Source organism: Saccopteryx leptura, chromosome 2, assembly GCF_036850995.1.
Source record: "Saccopteryx leptura isolate mSacLep1 chromosome 2, mSacLep1_pri_phased_curated, whole genome shotgun sequence".
Classification (NCBI taxonomy): Eukaryota; Metazoa; Chordata; class Mammalia; order Chiroptera; family Emballonuridae; genus Saccopteryx; species Saccopteryx leptura.
The window spans coordinates 12,084,957-12,100,516 of record NC_089504.1 but is presented as its reverse complement, the minus strand read 5'-3'; the positions used below and the strand labels follow the sequence as shown (position 1 = coordinate 12,100,516).

At 47.5% G+C, this 15,560-nt stretch overlaps 1 protein-coding gene across 8 annotated transcripts in view; it reads right to left on the bottom strand.

Annotated features, from left to right (window-relative positions):
* Window positions 1-15,560, bottom strand: part of STRBP (spermatid perinuclear RNA binding protein) — a 154,152-nt gene that overhangs the window by 4,464 nt on the left and 134,128 nt on the right. For 5 of the 8 annotated variants that reach the window (XM_066367211.1, XM_066367210.1, XM_066367213.1 and 2 more), the window contains 2 exons: window positions 12,749-12,793; window positions 9,740-10,190 (listed from right to left, as the gene is read on the bottom strand). In XM_066367211.1, coding sequence (XP_066223308.1) covers window positions 10,114-10,190; window positions 12,749-12,793 — 122 coding nt within the window. In that variant the 3' untranslated portion in view covers window positions 9,740-10,113. Of the gene's footprint in view, window positions 1-1,319; window positions 6,883-9,739; window positions 10,191-10,300; window positions 10,667-12,748; window positions 12,794-15,560 lie in introns of those variants that run through there. The other 3 variants (XR_010749179.1, XM_066367215.1, XM_066367214.1) reach the window with 3 other exon arrangements.

Below are 15,560 nucleotides of genomic sequence, written 5' to 3'. Positions count from 1 at the left end.
TTTCGGGCCCCAGAATTAAGGCGCGTCTTATGTGTGGGGAAATGTGGTGCTCTGTAAAGCTAGTCTACACCTTCCCACTCGCTGAGGACCATGTCCCACAGACGCTGACTCAGATGAGCTCCAGCCCTTATCCAGGTAAAGAAATCAAAATATTCTTTTAAAAGCACAAGGCTCCTGTATGAAGGGGCACCCAGTAGCCGTCATGCCTCCGCTGGGCAGGCCAACAGAGCAACAACTGCAGGGCAGGGTAGGCTGCTGATTGAGCAGCCTGCCTGTCCGCTGCCGGCACACCCTTCCCAGGCAGCAGAGAGAGCACCCAGCCCAGAGAGCTGGGCCCAGCAACCCCCACCTCCGGGCCCAATGGAGACAACCCCTGCGTCACTGCAACTACCACCCACTTTCTGCCCGGTCAGCATCTTCCTGCCCAGCCTTTCCCATCTGGGTCCCAGGCACCGCCTGGACAGTGGCCCCCGGACAGGGGCTTGGGTAGGTGGTTCCCGGGCCCTATGCTGGGCACTGCCAAGCCCACCTTCCTGCCTGGTCCAGGAGATAACCCAGCCCGTGAAGAGACGTCTTTCCAGCCCCCTAAACTGACGGCTGCACTAGCAAGGGCCTGGGTGCTGTCTTGGGAGGCCATGCCCCCTTTTGAACGCTCACCACCTTACAGGGCAGACTCCTCCCCAGCTTGGAGGCCTTGATCAGAGCTGCTTGTTTTCCCTTGTGTCAGTCTCCACGGGCCTGGCTCCGGAGCCCAGAATACAAGGTGTACTTCTCACCACACCTGCTGCCAAGGCAGCCTGGCCCGTCCTCCCACGGGGGAGCCACACTGGGGCTCAGACTGCCCGCTGACTTCCTGTAACTGCCTATGACTTCTACACTAACCCTCTAGAGCTGCATAAGACAAGTCCTTAAACAGCCGGTGGAGAGACCGTGTCCTCCCCAGCCTCAGCCAGCGCCACTCTGAAGGGCTTCCCGCGTTCCTGAGTCCTCAGGCGCCACCTCCCCGAGGCCTTCCCCTCCCAGGTGGCCTCCACATGTGACTGCAGCCACTGTGGGCACGAAGGACGTAGGAAAGCTGAATGGTTTCTACGACCTGATGGAGGATCCAATGAAATCCCAGCACCAGGGCACTCGGGAGACGTGTCACGGTGAGGTAGTACACATAATGACAACCTAGCCAGGAACAAATGACAGCCAACACGTGGATGAGGCCAAACCCAGAAAGCCCACTTCCATTTCCCACAGCACACCCCCTCCCTGTAGGCCGAGGCCTGGGTCTCCAGCAGGATTATTGGCTCACCCTCTATTTTTGGGGTCAGTCACAGTACAGACGGACAGTGTGTGGAAACAGACCCAATTGTACATCTGGCACCAAAACAAAAAAAAACCCCATAGGCTGCTTGGCCCAGGAGCGAGCAGACAGACCGCTAGCCTGACGTGTGGGTTCTTTCTTATTCCACGTCCAGTGGCAGAGGTGAGAGGGAGGTGGAGTCTTGCTTCAAACCAAGAGAGACAGGAACAATACATGACAAGGAGGAACGTGGCAGTTTTGGGCAACAGGACAGGCTGCAGCCTGGACCAGTGACACCCCAGCAGCACTGGGCACAGCCACCACGGTGGCGCAGACACAAGTCACTGTGTCTAAGCCTCTGTTTCTTTGTCTAAATGGAGAACAAGTCTAGGTCCCACAACTGTGATTCAGTTCAAATCTCACCCTGGAGAAAGAGCTGCTCTTAACTCTAAAAACAGTAAAAGAATGTCATTTCTTCTCCGTGGTTAAAAACTCACTAATTAAGAGCCACAAAATCTGCCGAGAACAAGTTATTCAGAGGTTTCCGGCCTCCCATGCCCTGCCTGCTGCGGGAGGAAGCCCGCACTGCCCCGCCTGGTCGCCGCAGAGCGGGTAGGGCCATGCCGCGGAGGGGGAGGCCCGCTAAGCTGTCCTCTACAAGGTCGGGGACCCAGCCGCCCTCCCTCTGGGCCTCACACAGCCCAGGGTTAAAGTCAAGTCCCCTCCTCTCACTTCCCTCCACAGTCACGGCAGGTGGCTCTGTACAAGGCCAGCTGCCTAGCATGATGCAGACTTGGGCTGAGGGAGGAGTATCTCTCCCTAAAGAGGACTAGAGGCCCATCCCACACCCTCCAGGCCCCCAGCAGAGCCAGCAGCCGCAGGAGAGCAGCAGACCAGTTCAGCAAGGCAACCAGGTCACTGAGACCTAAGGCCACTGCCCCAGGAGGCTCTGCAAGCAAGTGACCTAGAGGGAACCCCCCCCACCTCGCCGCCCCAGGCCAGGGGGACTCCCAAGATCACAACAGGCCACTGCAGTCCACCCTCAGGCCTGCTGGGGGGCCGCCCTGACTCTCCACCCCACACCTGGGCTGTTGCCCCCCACACCCGTCCCTTCTCCTCAGTGAGATAAGCCTTTTCCAGCCCTCCTTCAAAGTCTGGCTCAAATCTTTTACGGGGATCTTGGGCCAGACAGAGAATATTCTCAGGAAGTTCATTAGCTAAATGAAAACATACCTGTCTCTTACTGACACAAACAAGAAGCAGCTTCAAATACAGAGCTTCCTCAGTTTATACAGCTGCCCCTTAGTCTTCCAGTGCGTCTTGCTAGTCTGTTAAGTAATCTCTTTCAACTGGTCTGAAAGAAAATAGCCCTATTTTAGGCCAGCACGTCTCATCTAAAACTGGGTCAAGACAGAGCCTATCTTCCAGCCCAGAAATCGAGGGTGGCTTCTAGCCTGTGACTCTAGAGACCTGGTGACACCCGGCCGGTGGCTCCAGCGCTGCCCCAGCGCGCACGCCTCCCCCCTGCCTCCAGGAGCCCCCGGAAGGCCGACTTTTAACCCACAGCATGGTGTAGCGGGAAGAGGCTTCAGCACTGAGCAGAGCTGGGTCTCATTCTTGGCTCTAGCATTCAACTCTGAGCCTCATTTTTTTTCATCTTTAAAACAGGGGTGATACCACCTGCAGAGGGTTGAGAATCAAGAATGTCCAAGTCCCTTCGCTCTTTCCTTTCTTCCATTCCTGCTTCTTCAATCTATTGCTGCCCACAGCCCACAGTGACCTAAACGGAAGGCGACTGTGAACTAATCACCTGGGACATACAGCTGACCTGAAGGCCATCATGCAGACCGCATAAAAGGTCCGGGTGAGAGAAGCAGACGCAGCAGAGAGCGTTGTCCCCCGCAGCCAGGCGCGCTCCCTCCCACCATCCACACCAGCCACACAGCCACCGCAGGCCCATGCATCTCCAGCCAGGCAGACGGGTCGTCTTCAGGCCACCCCCCTGCAGAGGCGGCCGAGTTTGTTTAGAAATGGTGAGTGCTGCCGCAAAAGACCAAGACCCTCCTTAGCAGGACCAGGTAAGAAAGATACAAACGACTGGGCAAGGCAAAGAGAGGCCTGCCCTCAACCCTGGCTGCAGTGGCCACGCCTCCCCACACAGCCACAGCGGAGGAAAGACAAATCTGTCTTCCTTTCCTGGAAAGGTAACACCCAGGCCTTGTCTGCAGAGTTTTTACAACTGTGGAGCATCCCAGAACTCAACCTGAGCTCCACGCTGTGCTCAGCTCCGGCTGAGGGGGCCGCGTCCCTCCCCTCCCCTCCCCTCTCCTCCCCCGCAGGCCCGAGCCCACAGACACGGACTAGCCAGATGCGGCAGAAGGATGAACACCCTCCACCCAGTCCACCAGCGTCACCATTGACCCATTTCTCCTGCTGCTGCATAGCAACTTACCAGCTGTGTCCGGACAGATGAGCTGACGGACAGACGGACGGACAGAGACAGACGGACAGGGAGACGGTGCGCACATTTCCCCCCAAGTGCTGCAGCAAACCGGAAGAGAGAAGCTACAGGAGCGCTATTCAGAGAAACATCTCCATCAAAAGCCCCGTTTCTGTTCTGTGATTTATGGTGACTTGCTTTCTACCTGCCAGACATTGCTGAGTTGAGTGTTGGATTCTAGGACTGGCTGTAATCAAACACGCTCTGTTTTCTTATTGCCCTGGTAGGAAACTTGGAATCAGCAGGTTGATATTCTAAGCTCAGCCGTTCAAAGCACACTTAAATCTCAATGCAAGTATTTCTGCTCCCCTGGCAGCAGACTGGCCAGTGCTTTCCCCTTCATCGCAGGAAAGCGAGCATTTCATTCAGCACGGATCTGAAGCGACACCCCCACACCAGCTCTCATCAAACAAGTGCCCTGTTTCCTGTCTAATTTACCAGGATGCTAGGACAGGCATCTCCCAAAGCCTGGGCACCAAACCTGTCAGCACTAAGGAAACAACGGTCCCCCGCCAAGGAGGCCACACACCTGCTTCTCAGCTACCTGCCAGCACAGCCGTGCCTGCCTCATACACTGTCACCTAGCCAACCATGGGAAGAACAGTCAATGTTCCTGAGGACCTCCTGCACCAGGCACTACTCGAAGCACTTCAGTGTATTAGCTCATCTAATTCCCAAGCCCCGTGGGAATTTGCTGGAGGGGGAGACAATCTCTGGCCCAGATTCCCACGTGGTTTCTAATCCCTATTTCTAGCCATGCTGTAAAGCTTACATAACCTAATTTGCATTGTGCTGCTATTTTAAAAGTCTCCAAAGAGCACTGCTTCAAGTATCAATGGAAGCTGTTAGCTCCTACCTAAAATGATAATGTGAGAAAGGATATCTATTCTTACGACAAACTCAACTCAGATTCTTGACTTAAAACTGTCTTTCTGGAAGATGCTATTGGAAAGGAAGGGACTTGTTCTTACATAAGTACTAGCTCTGTGCTCCCTACGTGACTGCTGGAGACACATCAACAGAGACTCACCTCCATGGGAGATAGTTTCTTGGCTCTGTGGTTGTTACTCAGGCACCATCCACCTCCCTTCCAGGCCTCCTGGTAACACTGAGAAATCTCTGGTCACTGGGTGGAGTGGCATCAGTGCGAGTTTGAATAAAACAGAACTGTTCTTGTTCTGAACCACGGAGAACCCACCCCACCCAGCAAGGAGGCACGGGCTTGGGCTCAAAGGCAGTTACACAAGACCAGTCAGAGCAGGCTGTCTTCAGCTTTCACTGCTCTTACTGGCCTGGATCTTAGGGCTCTAGATTGCTAGAACCTAACTGCTGGGGATGGGGTGGGGGATCTCCTTAGTCCATTTCCCTAACTCTCTACTGAAAGTGACCTCCACGGCAACTGTTAATGAGACCTAAGAAACGGAGTTATGAGTGATTTATTAGAAGGGTAAAATTCCCCTTCTTTGCCATAAAAAAAAAACATGGTCAGTATCTGAACTAACTTGTTTGTTCTTCGCCATGTTATAAAAATTGCTTTAAAAGGACTGGGGTACCTGTCATTCATTTCACTCAGTTCACTGACTTGGACGGAGGTCCATGAACACCAAACCAGAGTTGGTTTCGAGCTGTCAAAACTGGCAGGAAGTACTGAACATCAGTGAACTTCCAACTGATGCCCATTTCAGTGATGTCAGAGGGCCCTTATTATTAATTTTAAAATAAACTATTAAATAAGTTGTGTCCTTTTGAGACTGTTAACACATTACCTGCCTCCCAACCTAGTTATTTACAATAGACCCAGTTTCCCCAACGAGAAGACTCTCAGGCTTAAGTGCTTCCCCTGGGCAGGCTCCTGTGTTGCTAACACCAGAGAGGACCTGGCACGGAGTGGGCACTCGGCCGCTGGATCAGGACTGGAAGGTGCTTGGCACTAGTCCGCCAGACCTCGCCCGACCTTTACAGATGCGAAAGCCACATTCAGCACACACAGGTTCTGTATGGGAAAGAGAGCTGTTCCAGCACCCTTCAAGTAACGAAAAGAAAACTGCTACTTAGAGACAAATACAAAACATAAAATTCATTTTAATCTCTATATGTAAATACAGCCTTAGAATAGAACATCAGACACATATGAAATGTATTTATGGGACACACTAAATGACGCAAATCCTCACCAAACTCTCACATCTCTCAAATAAACTGCGTGATGGTTGAATAAGGTGGAAAGTGAGTTGTCTAGCTTCTTAGCCTAGAAAATACAGGTGAGCTGCCTACGCCTCTATGGTCTCGGCAGACTAGGTATTCACCATACCGAGTCTTGCCAAAGTTGGTTCGGCAAATAGTTAGCTTAACTCAGCCAATTATATATTTTCCCATAGTTACCATGATATTTTGGTTTTGTCATTTTCTATTGCTTTTTTTTTTATGGCTTCTTGCTGTTGTATTAGGGCATACAACACAGATCAGAAGTTTCACTCCTCAGAGAAGTTTCTCTCCTGGAGAAATTGGCACTTCAACCCTCAGCTTAATAGCTCCATATAACCTGATCCTACCAGCACTGTTACCAATCTGGCTGCTTTTGAGATTCCAGCACTTTGGCCAAAAGAGTGCCCTGACATTAAAATATTCTTAGGTGAATTCTTTCCACCACTAAATTCTTTTATTTCAACAAGTACATGTGTGTGATTCATTTATGTTATATTGTAAGTTTCTACACACATACACTTAACTCAGCAAAAGTGAAACGTGTCTCTTGAATAGAAAGTCATCACAAGGGTATTAAAACAAACGCTGAAAATAATTATTTAACACTTAGATCATACAGATTTTTTAAAGTAAGGTGATGGCATAAGACCTAAGAGATAAATACATCATATATGATTGTCATATATGCATGCATGTTGTGGTCATTGATTTTTAATTACTTTTCTCTTTAATCAGAAAGTAAAAGAGCTTACCTTTGTATACTGAGAGCACAGCTTACAGTCACTATATCTCAGCCTATTTTATACAAGTGATATGGCTACGGAGGTCCGAGGAGAACGAGAATAAAGTGACATAAACGTGCTGAAAACTGCTTAAAAGTATTAACCTGAAATACACAGAGGGTCCAACACCAGTTTTAAAAATACATTAACGAGGTATTCCCAGCTCTTCAATTAATAACGGTGACTGACTGGTTCATGATTTTCAAACATTCACCCAAATTTTAAAAAGCAGCAAGGTTAAAGCAGCGCCCTCTGTCAGTGCCTGTTGCCCAGGTGAGTGCCGTGAGGACCAGGTGCCCGGGCCCCTCTCTACGCTGCCCCGTGCTCTGCACCGTCAGCGTGAGGGACGCAGGGACCCATTGGACCGGATGCCGTGCACAAGAGAGGGGTGCTCCTGGAGCCTGAAGGAACAGGGGCTGCAGGCCATGCCCCTAGCTGGGCGCCAGCCCCCATGCAAAGAATATGGCTTCACAGAGGACCCCTATCTCTGAGAAAGTATAATAGCGCTAACTGACGCAGTCAGGAGTGCAACGATCAGATTTATGTGCCAAAATAGTTTAAAAACTGTAAGAAGATATAGCACAGCTCACACACTAATGCTAAGTTCTGCATTGGTCTGTACACTCCCTGACAGAGACTACGCTAGGAGGGATCGAGTGCAGATATTGCTAGGTTTCCAAAGGAAAAGTTTTAAAACAGACACCGTGGCTTTGAGTAAAGTATTGCTCTTCTTTAAAATGTTCAGTCATTGCTTTCCCAAAGAAGGTGGCAGAGTGGTGTGTCTGAGAGCTGGAAAGCCTCAGGGGTCACATCGCTCTTAAGACCAAGACATAGGAATTGCCATTTCAAGCCAGACAACCTGATGGTTCTAGAAGTCAGAGAAGAAATCTTGAGGGCCCAAGTGAATAATAAATGGTGCGACGCTCAGAGGCTGGCAATAGGGGCTGTCAATGAAAAAACCACCTACAGTGGAGAAAAGAGCAGAGAAGCAAAACCTGACATTAATGTCACAGGAATTTGGTGAAGCCAAGAGCTTCATTTATATTTCTCTGCTCCTTCAGCTGTAAGTGGAATTTTCATTACAAAATGGAGGGGAGGGAGGGCAGAGGAGGGGACACTTAATTCATTACAAAATGTAAACAGTTGAACTTGCAATGTTACCACTTCTAACAAAGGGCTGACAGCTCAATTATTTAAGTAAAGCAGAGAAATGTAAAAGTTCGCAGCAACTGGGCAGGTTTACAACATGGTTAGTAACTTCCAACAAACAACAAAATTAAAAAAAAAAAAAAAGGACTTGGTAGAAACCATTTGAAATGACTGCCATCATGTTGGAAAACAGCACAGCTCCCTCTCACCAATACACAGGGGTGAGCTACGAAGCTGGGTCAGCTACTTCAAAAGAATTTTCTAAAGAGAAATCTCCAGAGAGATTCCAACTTGGAATGCAAATTTAATGATCAATTTCAAATGACAATACAGCTGCAGCTGCCAATTAATAGTATTCCAAAAACAAAGAGGGCTATTATAAATATTTACTTAATAAAAACTGGACACTACCAGCCATGCTTTTTCTTCTCAGTGATGGCTCTGTTTCATCCATAGGTCAGCAAAATGAATCAATGAAACATGAAAACTTCCAGCCCAGCTGGGCCCTCCTGTTAAGGACTAGCCAGTAATGTACAGGACGAGAATGTTAAGTTCACAGCTATTTCTAGCAAGTGAGGAGGTTTTATTAAAGTATCACCCACCACTAATAAAGACAAAGGTCAAGGAACAGAAGTAATAATCCGCTGTGTGATAAATACACATCTGAGAAGTGACACTAATGTTTGTTTTAAATTGCCTATTTCATTCTCAGGTAGTGGTCCCAAGAAATCTGGTACATACATTTCCCATATTTTGTGAAGCCCATTCTCACTGATGCGCTGTGTTCCGCTCCGAAAAACAATTTAAGAGGGAAGAGTAAAGCTGATTTATACAAAAACAGACATTTTTAAGACACAGCAACTTGTAATACGGACAAGGGACCACAGTGGCACCTTCATGGGGGTGAGTACCTTAATGAAACCATTACCTTCTAGTAACATCGTAGGCTTTCCAAACAAGGTGAGAGGCAGGGGCAGACCGAAGTCCGCACCCTTTACAGACAGCGCAATGGGACCAACGGATCGCTTTTCACCAGCTTCAATTGGTGTCTAAAAATAAATGCTGACCCATGGCTGAAACCTGTCACTTTTCACAGCAGCACTCAACAAGAACTGGGACAATTGAAGAGCAAGTTTTTATGGGGACCCTGTTGCTGCTTCAGATTCTGGTGTAATTGAAGAGGAAAAGCCGACCCTTCAATGAATCTCAGAAACACTGTTAATCTGCTACCTGCATGAACGAGCCAGGGAGTGAACACAGTATCTTACAGAGTGAAGAAGGCCACAAGAACAAAAGAGGGTGATTGACCGATTAATTTATTATCTTTTAAAACTTGGAAATTCGAGAACCAAAATAATCACCTTCCTCTTTTCCCATCTCTGGGTGGTGCCACCGTTTTGATAAGCAATACTGGGGTCACAGGACGCCCTCGGTCACCCCGAGATCGTGGGGGGCCCTGGTGTGGCAGGGGCACAGGGCACAGAGGGAGACTGGCTCAGACTCACAACCGCCTGGCTTTGTTTTAGCAGTATGCTTACAAATAGCTGGGTTTCTAGGGCTAAGCTATTATTAGTTTTCAATTCCTTGTAATCTTATACCAAAACATATAAAAAATAATAAGCTAAAACAATATCCAAACCCATATTTTATTGGCTTTAATTACACACTTCAGTATTTACAAAGTTAAAGTTAAATGAAGTCTCTATTGTATTAAAAAAAAATAACTACAGCCCGAATTGAAGTGCCCTGGGGCAAATGCATACCGCTCGCCAAGAACCAGTGACTGCGTCAGGAACCAGGCAGCACTCTGTGTCACAACAAAGCAGTTTATTTGTGATCAGTGTTTGAGACTCTATACATCCTTCACAAATTTAACTTTACATAATCTGATACTCCTCTTCAACTCTGAACTGCTAGACTTACTTCCCTACAAACAGAAGGGCTGGTATCAGTTATTTTCCGGAAATGAGGTACCGTTTCACAGAACTAGTTTCTTTTTTTGTTTGTTTTCAAGTTTTAGAGAACTAAATTTGCATTTGTTAAAATCAAAAAGTAGGAAAGATGTTCTTTACAAATAATTTTGATCAAGTATGTGTTCAAAGAAAGCAGGATAAAAAGGCTTTTTCTCTAACATTCTGTATGTACTGTGTTGCTGTTCAGTAGGAATGATTAGCTTCTGTCACTGGCTAAAAGAAGGAGTAGTGGGGGACAGGGTATGTTGGGAATTTCATAACGGGCAACAGAACCATTCTCTTGGGTAAACCTACAGAGAAAAGAAACGGAGAGGACTCCAAATAAGTTTGATAATCCAATAAAAATTTCAGGTAAAAAAAATATCTTACAATTATTATCATTAACCTTTTCCAGATTGGTCAGTCAACAGGTACCACAGAGCTCTCACAGTCCACCAATTTTGAAATGGCTCTTAATATTTTGATATTTTCCACTCCAAATTAAGATGGCTGCTGCACAGGGAGAACTGGTCTTCAGATGGCAATCTCTCAGGAGTGAATTCTAATGATCAAAAGCAGTGCTACTGAGGAGTATTCTAAAGTGCCTGTAGAAATTCATACTGGTTCTGCATTTGGCCAATCACATTTTACAGGAGAATCAGGGGCTGTCAAGATTCAAAGCACATCTTTCTGTGCAGCCTGAGCTGCCCAGGAAGCCAGCTGCAAGGAGAGTCGTGACCGGGAGCTTAGCTTGTTAATGGCCATTGCCAATATTGGTCTGGCAAATCTGGAAAGATTAATAATTACGTTCTTAATTTTGTAATTAATGAGTTCTTGTGGCCTCGCAAACTTCTGCATACTCAAGCATGATTTGAAATCTCCTATTTCTAATCTTTAACCTATGGAGAAATCACAAAGCAGCAACAGCAGGTATTCGAGAGCACCAGATGATCAGAGGGGATTACCCCACATGCAACAGCTTTACAAAGGCCAAAGACATAGTAACCTTACAGCCAAAATAAAGCCTCATTTTAGTAGGTTGGCATCACAGTAACATTTAAACCAAATCTTTTATGTGAAAAATGGGGGCATCAAATTTCACCAGCTTTGGAAGTCAGTTATATGGCACATGGAAGAGAGAAGCCTTCTGCAGTGGGGCTCAGAGGCCACAGGGTGAAAGTACAATGTTAGAGAAAAGGGAGAAGCAGAGAGAAAAATTAAAAAGATTGAGGGAAGACGTGAATGTAGCTTAGAGCCTAGATAGAACAGTGTTTTAAAGGGAAGGGTAAAGCGCTAGCAGACCCATACCAAGAACATGAGACTCACTGTGTCTGAGAGACAGACTCAGGGCCCTGCCCTGGAGGCAGGTGTGTGGCGCTCACCTAGACATGTTACAATGAGTCCAGTGAGTCAAATGTGTTTGGATCACGTGAGCAGACCTACTTCACAGGAAGGATGAGGTAGTCAGGATACCCAGAAGCTGGCTGAATGATAAAAGCAAATGCCCAAGGTGAAAGGACTTAGTTTGAATTTAGAGGCAATTCTGGGTGAAAGCATTCTCTTGAATGAATCCCTACTTCCTAATCACCCTATGTGAGACAAGGGGTGGGGGGCTGGCCCACCGAGAGTGTGCCCCAGGGGACATTCAGGCCGGAGGGTCCAGCTACAGACTCTGCACTTCCCTTAGAGAAAACTCACCCCAAATACTTGACCCTGAGAGCTTCTCCAGGTTTCTCCAGGACATACATTGTCTAGCTTAACAAGGAAAGTGGTTCCCTTTCTACTTATCCCTACAGTTACAAAACTGGATGAAGCTACAATTTAGCAGTGTCTTAAGGACTCAAATTTTCATCCAAACAAAAATGGAAAGCTGATGCATGAAGAAAAAAAGCAAAATGAGCGGCCATGAGGCTCAGGTGGAGGACCAGCACCCCGGTGGCCACACACGCGGGCCTTCCCCGCCGTGCACACACTTGCCAGCCCAGACGGCGCTGACTCACCACGCTTTCTCTCTCTCTCTCTCTCTCTCTCTCTCTCACACACACACACACACACACACACACACACACACACACACACACACACTTGCTCCCATCTCTCTCAATGACAAACGTCCTGCGGATGGCCGAGTCTAGAACGGGAAGCACCCGAGTTAGGGAAAATGTCTGAGAGAGCATATCACTGACTCCAAACCCATTGCCTCCATTGCCACATAAACCTCATTCAAAAGCTATCCAAAGGGCCACTGTGGTTCATGTCTTTATGTGCTTTTACTTTTCAGTTTTGGAGGGAGAGGGGATACCCTGTGGTTTCCTAACACGTGGTCTGGGCTTCCTGCAGTAAGCACTTGTCCCACTGTGGCGACGGCCCCAGCACCTCTAGGACCCGGGCATTCCACCGCTAAAGAAAATTTCTGGGTGGGGCGATGGCTGCCAATCTGAAGCAAGCACTTCCTCTCCCTAACTTCAATCCCCTGCATTCACCCAGTTTCCAGCCAGAAACTTAAGTGCAGCTACATAACGGCAAGCAGCCAAGCTAGAAACTGCATATGGCCCTTCAGTAGCCTTTGAATGGAGTATAATAAGTTGGCTGTAAGAAGAACTACTTAAAATACTTAATTTCAGTATGGTCAGAAACAGGCAATTAGAACAAGCAGACCTTCAATCAGGCAAAGCGGAGAGAAGAGCAACTCCAACCAAACCGAGAACCACAAGGTTGTGGCATTTTCAAAGGGAATTTAAGTTGGGTCACTAGAATGAACAGGTCTGAGATCCTCCAATTCAGTTAAAGACACCCTAGATACAAACTGTGCTTGGGACTGCTGTGACAGAGTCGCTAACAGGAGAAACCGGTAAGATGGTGTACATACCATAGGCAGGGGCAGCTGTGCTGTAACCATATGGTGTTCCATAGCCTAGTGCAAAGAAGAAGAGATCACATCAGTCTGGGACGCAGGGCAGCTGGTACTGGCGCAATTCACAATGACCACTGGGCCAGGCCCCGTGGGCCCTGAGGAGGTCTTCCAGATGCTGGATGAATGAGAGCCATTCCCAGAACAGCTCGAGCCAACCGATCCTGTCGGGCCTGCTCAGAGTGGTGGTGTTCTGCACGGTCCACAGGCTCCCAGCCAAGCAGAACATCCTGTCTCCCTCTCACCACGCTGGCCATGCTACAGAATTATCGACCCCTGTGTGCCCCCACTAGAGTGGCAGAGATACTCTGCATCACCTAAATCTAGCAAAATGTCTGGCGTTGAGTAACCACTGGCCAAATACAATTTGTTGAACAAAGGAATTCTCAGAACCACCCAAATAGCTAATTTCTCAAAGCTGGAAAAGACAACTTTCCAAGTCTCTCGTCAGAAAGCAGTGACAGAGCAGGCTGAAGCCTCCAGTGCCATCAGAGAGGACACCTGGATCAGGTGTGGGCTCCAGGGCAAGAGCAGCTTTCTGACATCTGAGTTCCTGGCCCCAGTGTGGGGTCTCTCAGTCAACACTGATGGAAATGACATCAGCATCCGGTGCCTATGAAAAAGGGCTCCTATTGTCAATAAAAACAAATACAAAGAACACAGAATTTTGAACCAGTTAGTTCTGGCACAAGTTTCTTCTATGGCCTTAGACATATCATTTATCAGTTGACATTTTCTCATCTGTAAAATGGAAAACCTTCCAAGCTACTTTATAGGTTGTAAGGATTCAAAATGCTATTATTAATAAAAGCTACAATCTTTAATCTTTCAGGAGAACAGCTTTAAAACGTATCAATACTAAATCACTTGGGTAAATTTCTAACAGACACTAGAACAAGGGCACCAGTCTACATGGGCACACATCACACGGGATCCACAACCCAGCAAGCTCTCTCGCATTACACAGCCCCTTTGCTTATATCATTTCCCCTGCTCAGAATTTTTTCCCTCCTCTAACTGAACAACTAGCTCATGATTTAGATCAGGACCAAATGCCACCTCCTCTGTGAAGTCTCCCAAGCTTGCTGGTTACTCCTTTGCCCACTCACCTTACAGCTTGCATCACATTGCACGGTGTTTATTCAAGTGTCTGTTCCTACCCTATCTGAACCCAAGCATGTGCGAGGGCCGACACCAGGTTCTGGTCATCTTTGAAGGCCCAGTTACCAATCTCTGGTTGAGACAAAACACTCAAGTGCATGCTGAATAAGTAAACTGCTTTTAGGGACTAATTGAAATATTTCCTGAGAGATGAAGTTTTTTCACATTTTTGTGTATACTTAAGTCATATAAAACTGAGTGTAGTACAACTTAGTCTCAATGTTTCTTTTAGTATTTGATGCTCAGAAGTATATTTCAAGAGGACACAATGAGCTAAGATAAACTGTAGGAACAGTATCAGAGAGCAAAAGAGAAATCAATGGTTAAAGAGTACTTGGTACATCAAACCCAGGAAAGGGTGGCTCAGTAGCTAAAGCTACAGTTTCAAGAGTTTTACCAAAACCTCCTTGGAGATGAAACTAAATTACTTGGCCGCCACTGAGCAGGCCACTGGGGCTCTAATCCTGACTTCACATCTCACGAACAAGACGGCTTTGAATTGCACCTGTTACTTAACCTCTCTGAACCTCACAGACTTCTGCAGTAACTGAGAGTTGGCAGGGAAATGCAATTAAATAATATATGTGAAAATACTTAACTATAGTCCCTGCTGTACAGAATATACTCCACAAATGGCATGTAACCTATTCACAATCTAAAATGACCTCATCTGAATCTTCTCTAGGCGATAAAAGAACATCTTGAAGAGCTTCAGGAGACAGGCCTCTCACAGAGGTCAATGTGATGACATGAGAGAGAAGCCTCTACGGAGCAGGTGAGCCTGGCAACAAGCACACACAGGACTCCTGTCACTACTGCTGCCACTGGACGATGGCTGCTGCCACTCAAGCAGGAGAGAGACGTCCCACAATGAAGCAACCACAGACACAACCGGATGAAGCCCCAGGAGAACATGTAATCAAAGGCAAGAGAGCTCAATAACTTGCCCATTGTTGTGAAATGAAAGCTGCTGCTAGTAAACAATGCATTAAATAAGGCAGAACAATGATTAGACTTCAGGAGAGACAGTGAGATGCACAGAGCACGCCTTCATTGGAACACAGACCGTATCAAACTCTAGCCTTGCCCCACACCCCCTTTGTGTCCTCACTCCTGAAATGGCACAATCGTCCAATCTAATTCCTCCAGCTCCAGCTTCTGGGCTTATCCTTGAAACATCATTCTGTCATTCTCCATATTAAATCCATCAATCCTGCTTCCAAAGGACGTCCTTCCTCCTACTGGAGACACCTGCACTGCTCCTTGCCTGGGCTACTGGTTTACAAAAACCTTGTCTTGTCTTGTCACGTCCACTCCTGTTCCTGCAATCTGTTCTTCACACTGTAGGGTGATCTTGAAAACAAAGTCTGATTCTGTCACTTCTCAGAATCCTTCACGACACTGCCCTGCACTTATGATTCTAAGACCAAACTCCAAACCACAGCTTCCAGGACCAGGACTGGGCGTCCAGTGTTAGCAGTCACTCCCGTCCCGCCCCACCTAGTCACTTCCATGTGACAGTCTGGCCTCCTGAATCTTCAGATGAGCTCAGTCCCTACCACGAGCACCGCCAGGGCTCTGCGCACACGCTCCCCTCTCCACGCCTCTC